Genomic DNA, 8604 nt, shown 5'->3' on the forward strand with positions numbered 1-8604 from the left:
TAAACATTTTTCTTCTTTTTTACATAAATAATAGTGTATCAGTCTCTGCTTTGCTTTTTTCACCTAATAGTATGTCTTGGAGACCTTGCAAAACAGTAGATAAAGGGCTTCCTCCTCTCTCTTGCTCTCTTTAAAAAATTTAAATTATTAACTTCTTATTTTGAGATAACTGTAGATTCACATGCAGTTGTAAACAACTATACAGAGAGATCCCATCTACCCTTTACCCAGTTTTCCCCAGTGGTAACATCTTACAAAACTCTCCTGTAATATCACAACCACTATATTGCATTGCTGCAGTCAACATACAGAACAGTTCCATCACCACAGAGATCCTTTGTGTTGCCCTTTTATAGACACACCTACTTCCCTCCCGCTCCCCACTCTCTCTCTATCTTCTGGCAAGCTGGTTGCCATTAAATTCGTCATTGCAAGAATGTTATATGAATGGAATCATATATTTGGGATTGGCGTCTTTTCACTCAACGGTAGTTCCCTAGACAGTCATCCAGATGATTTTATGTATCAAATAGTTTGTTTCTTTTTATTTCTGAATAGTATTCCATAGTATGGATGTACCAGTTTTGTTTATTCATTTACCCACCAAAGGACATCTAGTGCTTGCTTTTATGAATAAAGCTGTGAACTTTTGTATACAGCATTTTGCGTGGACATAAATTTTCCTATTTTCAGGACTAAGTGCCCTCATTATTTTTAATGACTACATAATATTCCATTGTTTGGATGTACCATAGAGTGATACTGGCCTCCCACTGGTAGGCATTTAGGTTATTCCTACTTACTACAAATAATGTGGTAACAGCTAACTTATAAATGGACGATTTTTCACATTTATAGGTTAAATTCCTGGAAATAGAATTGCTGTTCTAAAGGAATGATTATTCTTTTGCCAGACACTGCCTGATTGTCCTGCGTAGGGATTATATAAGTTTCTATTCTTATCAGCAGTATATGAGAGGGCCTTTTTCCTTACATTAGCGTATTATCAGTGTTCATTTTTGACATCCTTCATAGACTTAATGAACACATAATGTCTGTGATACAGGTTGTAAATTTTTTTTCCTCTATGGCATTTATCTTTTGATTTTGTGTATGGTGGTTTGTGCCATGCAGACATTTTTTATTTTTACGTATGTGAATTTATCAATCTTTTATGGCTTCTGGCTTTCATGTCATTGCTTCACACTCTCTCTCCCCAACTCTAGGATTATAAAAACATTTTCCCATGGTATTTTATAGTAGATTTTTAAAAAATGTTTTTACATTTAAGTTTATTGATTCATCTAGAATTTATTATATATTGGTGAAGTATAGGTCTGACTTTTCCTTTATGTGAGATAGTTATACAGTTGTCCAACATAATTTATTGGATCATCCAACTTTTCTCAAATTTTTTTGGAAATATCACTTTTATCAGATACTAAATTTCCATCCATATGTGTTAGGGATATTTCTAGTCTTCTATTTCATTGATATGTATGTCTGTTCCTTTGCCAATACCATGCTGTCTTCATTTTTTCTAGATTTATAAGTATGCTAATTTTTTTTTTTTTTTGCGGTACGTGGGCCTCTCACTGTTGTGGCCTCTCCCGTTGCGGAGCACAGGCTCCAGACGCGCAGGCTCAGCGGCCATGGCTCACGGGCCCAGCCGCACCGCGGCATGTGGGATCTTCCCGGACCGGGGCATGAACCCGCGTCCCGTGCATCGGCAGGCGGACTCTCAACCACTGCTCCACCAAGGAAGCCCAGTATGCTAATTTTTGATAGGATTGCTTTAATTTCTGTTATTTCCTTACGTACTGTTCTGTTTCATGGGTCCTTCTATTCTGGTCATTAAAATGTTTTCATTATCGATTTAATAATGTTATGTTTTTCAGTATTTATTTTTTTTCACAGAAATTAGGGTGAAGTAATCATGTGTACACTACAGTCAACCTAATCATGTTTTGTGTTGTATATTTGTTGATTTTAATTTTATTATAACGAATGCTACAATTTTATCTCTTAGTATGTTTAGGATTATTTCCTTAATATAACAGCATAGAAATGAAATTATTGGGTCAGTGAGTATAAACATTTAAAACTCTTAATATTTATTGCTATATTGCTTTTCAAACAGATATCGATTTAGAATACCACTATCAATATATAAATGTTATACTGCATACTTATTTTTATTATCTTTTTAGGTTTCTTGTAATCATCCCTTACCGAAAGGAGAATGTAAAGATGTCCAAAACCGGCTACCGGAAGAGGAGCCAATGACAGTCTCTGAATATTTCTTTAGTGATATCTTTATTGAAGTGGATGAAACAGAATAAAAGTCTTCTCTTTTTTTCTTTTATTTTTTCTAAGGCTAGGATTTCCACAGTCAGTTATATCAACAAAGCAGTATCTGGCAAAAAGCCTCACTGGCAATTTTTCTTTAGGTTGATTTTGAATATTTAATAGGCTTGATTTGAAGCTTTTGTAATCAGTGAAAAACATTGCTGAGGTTCCTTTCCTTCTGATTGATTCAGCATTTTGGAAATACCAAGCAATTAAGACTGCTTTCTCAGACAGAAGTAACAGCTCTTGTTTACATTTTGACTCTTCCTGTGTTGAATACACATGGACATCTTGGAATGTTGTGGATAAATGTCTCTGTATAAATCACAGTGCCGACGTATTTGGAGATGGATTGTAGTTAACATTTAGCAAACCTTTCGTGAAGGTTTTTTTCTGTTTGTTTAGTGTTTTTTGGTTTTGTTTTTTGTTTTTTTGGATGGTGAAGGCCTTTTCAGTTGCCTCTAAGTGTGTGAAAGGAAATTGTGAAACTCCACTTTAGTATGATAAATGTTAAAAACTTTTCTATTATCAGCTATTTGACTGAAAAATGTGTATTTTTCTAATTCATGTTGATGTAACATTAGTCCTAATTGAAGAACTAGTATTTAAACTTACTATTTATAAAGATAAAACATCAAAAAGCTTATTTATTTTTAAATTTTTTATTTAAAAGAATATTCAGTTTTAATTATTTCTACCCCTGAGATTATGGGTAAAGAAAGCATTAACAAATTTATGTTTGTCTCCTTCCCCTCTTTAATTTTAAAGGTATTTAAAGTGATAAAACTAAATTGTTTGGATAGTATATACTTTTTGAATACATTTTTTTCTCATAGTTTAGTATATTGACTTTGTACTGTGAATTTTTTGTTTTCTTATTTCTTGGATAATCTCAGGATTTGTATGGGAAAAAAATCCTTAAATTTATTTACGAGGCAAATTTCCATACAAAACTCCATCTCCATTACACACACATATGCTCACATACACACATTCCTTTTTTAAAAAACAATTTCTTGGTAGTTTTTTTTTCCCCCCATTAAATTCTCCATGAGGAACTAAGTACTTAGACCTTTATGCACAGAACATAATTGTGATGTTAAAAACAGAAAATAAAATAATAAGACTTTATTAAGTCAGTGATTATCATCAATATGAATTTAAGGGTTGGTTTTAATTTTGAGATTTTGTGATTTACATAGGTAATTCTGTTACCCACCCAAGCAAATCTTTGGTGGTTCAAATTAAACTTCTGAAAGAACAGATTTACTCTTTTATTTGAAAAGCCTTCTGGGTTGATTAGATCAGGAGTCAGAAACATTTTCTGGAAAATATTTTCGAGTTTGTGGGCCAGATGCCCTCTGTGGTAACTACTTAACTCTGCCACTTCAGTATGAAAACAGCTACAGGCAATACTTAAATGATGGACATGGATGGGTTGGGTTTTTAGTTTGACCCATACATTAGAGAGTAGTTTTCTTACCTTAAGGTGCCGATGTCATTACCTATGAGATATTTGTCACTGGAGTTGTGAGTTGTGCCTAACACTTAAACCCTTGATTGCATTATGAAATCAGTATTTCAGTTGGGAAGGTATTTTAATGTCTAATTCTGTTTGTAATTTGAAAAAAATGGTGGCCAGTTTTCAAGTTCATTAGTAAAATTGGATTTGGCTTGGCGAGTATAACAGTAATCCTAATTTATGAAAACAATTGATATTAGAGCATTTCTTATTCATTGCCTTATAGTGAAATTTGCAGTTTAAACTTTTTTGTCATAAAGGAGGATCTATAAGGAAATTCTCTATAGATATGCATTTATTTATTTCATGGGGTTAATATGTCACAGAAATCATAGTAGCAAATCACATAGCTATTTTAATGCCCTGTTTTTATAAATTTTAAAAATCTCATGTTCTGAAAAGGCTTCTTTCATTTAGTTCATGTTAGTTTGGGTGTTTGGTTGTCATAGCTAAACTATTATTTTATCCCTTGTTTAATATTACTTTTTAACTTTGTTAACATCTATCTCTTGTTCATCTACAATGAGCTAATTTTATGGAAGATGTAACTTCTTACTGTATGAAGGATAATTTTGTCTTTGGGCATTCATTGTGTTAGAGAATCAAGTCAGACAACTATATTATCCTACTATTATGTCCTTAAAACTACTCTTGGAAAAAGAAACTTAATCAGTGTATTTACCTTACAAGGTGGAAAGACTTGTTCACACCTGTGTTTAATCTGACTCATGTAAAGATGATGTTGTGAAGAATTTGTATTTTATAAATCTTAAAAGAGATATGATTAAAGGTCTTTATTTTTTTCTTGACTTTTCCTCCTGAACACTTACGTCTTAGCAAGTGATCAACATGATGGCTTCAAAGCCTAATTGTTGGTAAATGATTGAGGCACATAAAAATATGAATATCCACTGTTTACCACCATGTTTTTTGAAATAGAAGTGACCATGTATACTATCTTGCTTGAAGAAGTCTTTGACAAAAAGCAATATCTGTCATTGTAAATTTTCTTGTTCTAAAGAAAGCAGTTATATTCTATAGATGTAAATTATGTAAATAAAAGTTATTTTATATTATTTCTGTTGTGTCCTTTTTTTTCAAATTGACTTAATAAAGATATTAATGTGTTAGTGAGCAAAAAATAGTTTTTTAAGTACAGCTTACCCTTCCTTCCTTCCCTCCTTCCATGAGAGTATAGTATATTTGGGAGAATTAATTTTTTTCTTACGTGCATGCTCTGAAGGATATTACTTTGATTTTGCAAGAATAAAAATAGACTTTCCCCCACATTTGGGACATAAGAAGAGTCGCTTACTTTTTTGTTTATTTGCTCCTTATGCAATGAATTTTTGGCTAAAAGAACTCAATCTCTTTTACTCTTTTTTTTCTTCCCACTTTTTTTTTCTCTGTAGAGAAAGACAAATGGGAAACTTTAGTTATGGATATACTATAAACCTGGACTTTTTATATGGTCAGTTGACCTTTTATTATGGTATATAAGGATTTTACTTTCTTACAATTCTCCTCCTCACTCTTTTCCTGCTTTCTCCCAATGTTAATCACAATTTGGGGTTAATCCATATTCAGTATTTGTACTGTTTTAATTGTAATTTTTCACTGCTGTACCACCTAATGAACTAAGATGACATTTCCTTTCTGGTACAACTTTTGGTTTTTCTTGGAATTAAGAAGTGTTTCACTTTTTCATTTGCTTTGGGTTTGTTTTTGAACCTGTGGCTTAACTTTCAACATCCTCTGGCAAGTCTGTTTATACTTAGTTATAAATGCTCTGTTTATACTTTTCACGTGGTCAAGCTGTCAGATAAACTGTTTCCTTCTCCTTTTTTCCTGGAAAACTTTATGGAGCTCTTCCTTCCTGCTTTAATCTGGACTGAGGCTTCACAGGTCTCCATGTGCAGTGCAGCTGCCATGCTGGGACGTCTCTGAATTCCCTACCCATCTTTTCTGGTTTGGATTCCCTATTCTGGAGCCAGTGTCATTGTCTTTCTTGAGGAGAAGCACATCTTCCACTGTTTACTGCAAAAGGTGCATGAATGATAACATAACTTGAGACTTTACATGTCTGAGAGTTCTTTATTCTATTCTCTCACTTAGTTGGGCTCTGAATAGAATTCTTGAATAATTTGAAAATAATTTCCACTTCATTTCAAAGTCATGCTCTGGTTATATTCTGGTTTTCAGTGTTTAAAAATCTTTTGCCATTCTGATTCTCTATCCTTCGAATGTGGCCTATTTACATATTCTTTGACCCTGGTATTCTGCTCAGTAATGTGCACCCACCCTTTCCTGCCCCTACATTCATGCTGCTGGGCATGTCATGGGCATTTTTAAATATGGAAACTCATTTCCTTCCCTTCTGGGAAATGTCCTTGCATTATTCCTTTGATAATTTCTCTCTTTCACTTTCACTGTTCTTATATCTGGAATTCCTATTAATCAGATTTTTAAATCTCCTTTACTTGTTCCCTAAGTTATCTTTTCTCTGCTATTTTCCATTTCTCCACCCCCTTCTCTCTCTCCTCATTTTTTTGTTTGCCCCTTTTTTTGCGGGGGTGAGATTTTCTCAATTTTTACTTCTGTTGGAGAAAAATCAAGTGTCAATTCTTTTTTAGAAGTAACTGTTAGTCAAAAGCCGTAGAGAGAAGGCTAAGAATCTTTTTTTTTTTTTTTTTTTTTTTTTTTTTTTTTGCGGTACGCGGGCCTCTCACTGTTGTGGCCTCTCCCGTTGCGGAGCACAGGCTCCGGACGCGCAGGCTCAGCGGCCATGGCTCACGGGCCCAGCCGCTCCGCGGCATGTGGGATCTTCCCGGACCGGGGCACGAACCCGTGTCCCCTGCATCGGCAGGCGGACTCCCAGCCACTGCACCACCAGGGAAGCCCAGGCTAAGAATCTTGATGCTTCTGATTAACAAATGTGCAGAATCAAAGTCACAGAATGTGAATCATCCTTTGACTTAGTTCATAATTTTAAATCAACACAGTTTTCTGCAATGAACGTTTTTAAGGCATAATTTACATTTAATAAAGTACACAGATCTTAAGCTTTCAGTTTGATTACTGACAATGTATACACCTGTGTACCACCCCACAAGACAAATAGACATTTCCATCATCCCAGAAAGTTCCTTTAAGCCCTTTCCCCACTGCCACCCACAGATTAGTTTTGCCTGATCTTGAGCTTTATATATATATGCAGTATATGAACTTTATATTATGTATACTTTTGTATCTGTTTACTTTTGCTCAACACATTTTTGGGATTCATCCATTTTCGTAGCGTATCAGTAGTTCCTTGTTGCTAAGCTGTATTCCATTTTATCCATATACCACATATGAATATACCATAATTGCTATCTATTTTCCTACTGATTGTTTCCGAATTTTGGCTCTTTTGAATAAAGATACTATAAATATTGTTGTACAAATCTTTTTGTAGACATGTTCTTATTTCTCTTGTGTAAATGCCTAGGAGAGGCACATCTTTTAGATTTATTTTTTAAGTACTTGATGTTCTCTGATGCCTTTATAAATGGTGTTTTTTAAATGCTTATTTTCATTTGTATGTTTATTGATGGAACATAGAAAAACAGTTGATTTTTGTATTGCAGTTAAGATTTTAACAAATGGGGAATGCCCTGGCAGTCTAGTGGTTAGGACTCCACACGCTTTCACTGCCGAGGTCGTGCGGCATGGCCAAAAAAAAAAAAAAAAATTAACAAATGTACTTTCTTCTTCTTCTTCTTTTTTTTTTTTTTTTGCGGTACGCGGGCCTCTCACTGTTGTGGCCTCTCCCGTTGCGGAGCACAGGCTCTGGATGCGCAGGCTCAGCAGCCCTGGCTCACGGGCGCAGCCGCCCCGCGGCATGTGGGATCCTCCCGGACCAGGGCACGAACCCGTGTCCCCTGCATCAGCAGGCGGACTCTCAACCACTGTGCCACCAGGGAAGCCCTATACTTTCTTTTTTTAAAATTAATTTATTTTTGGCTGCGTTGGGTCTTCGTTGCTGCACGTGGCTTTCTGTAGTTGCAGCGAGCGGGGGCTACTCTTTGTTGCGGTGTGCGTGCTTCTCATTGTGGTGGCTTCTCTTATTGTGCAGCACAGGCTTCAGTAGTTGTGGCTCACGGGCTCTAGAGCGCAGCCTCAGTAGTTGTGGCCTGCGGGCTTGGTTGCTCCGCGGCACGTGCTATCTTCCCGTACCAGGGCTCAACCCACGTTCCCTGCATTGGCAGGAGGATTCTTAACCACTGTGCCACCAGGGAAGTCCGCAAATGTACTTTCTCTAGCATCCTCTCACAGCCTGGCCCTTGGAGCTATTAAAGCAAGATTTTTTTTTAAAGTATTATAGGAATGCTCTTTGTTCTTAGCAAACAGACTTAGAAACTGAATTATGATGATAAGATAAACAGGATAAATATAAACAAGTAAAAATTTAAGTAACTATAACATTAAATAAGTATAAAATGTAATGCCAATGGGAAATATTTGCTAACCTCTCATTTATTTAATAAATTTAAAGGCTAGTAGAGTATCTTATCTCCTTAGAACATCTGTTTTCCCATCCTTTTAATAATTTCTCCCTAGGGAATTCCCTGGCAGTCCAGTGGTTAGGACTCCCTGCTTCCACTGCAAAGGGCACACGTTCAGTCCTTGGTTAGGAAACTAAGATTCTGCATCCCGCGTGGCACAGCCAAAAAAAGAAAAAGAACTTTCTC

General features: G+C 35.5%; 1 protein-coding gene across 2 annotated transcripts in view; it reads left to right on the forward strand.

Annotated features, from left to right (window-relative positions):
* BDP1 (BDP1 general transcription factor IIIB subunit) overlaps positions 1-4909 on the forward strand; it is an 88108-nt gene extending 83199 nt beyond the window's left edge. For both annotated transcript variants that reach the window (XM_082650246.1, XM_082650247.1), the window contains exon 39: positions 2211-4909. In XM_082650246.1, the coding sequence (XP_082506372.1) occupies positions 2211-2342 (132 nt within the window). In that variant the 3' untranslated portion in view covers positions 2343-4909. The remainder of the gene's footprint in view (positions 1-2210) is intronic.
* The last annotated feature ends 3695 nt before the right edge of the window (positions 4910-8604 follow it).

The sequence above is a fragment of the Grampus griseus genome (assembly GCF_964374135.1).
Source record: "Grampus griseus genome assembly, chromosome: 3".
In the NCBI taxonomy this organism is placed as follows: Eukaryota; Metazoa; Chordata; class Mammalia; order Artiodactyla; family Delphinidae; genus Grampus; species Grampus griseus.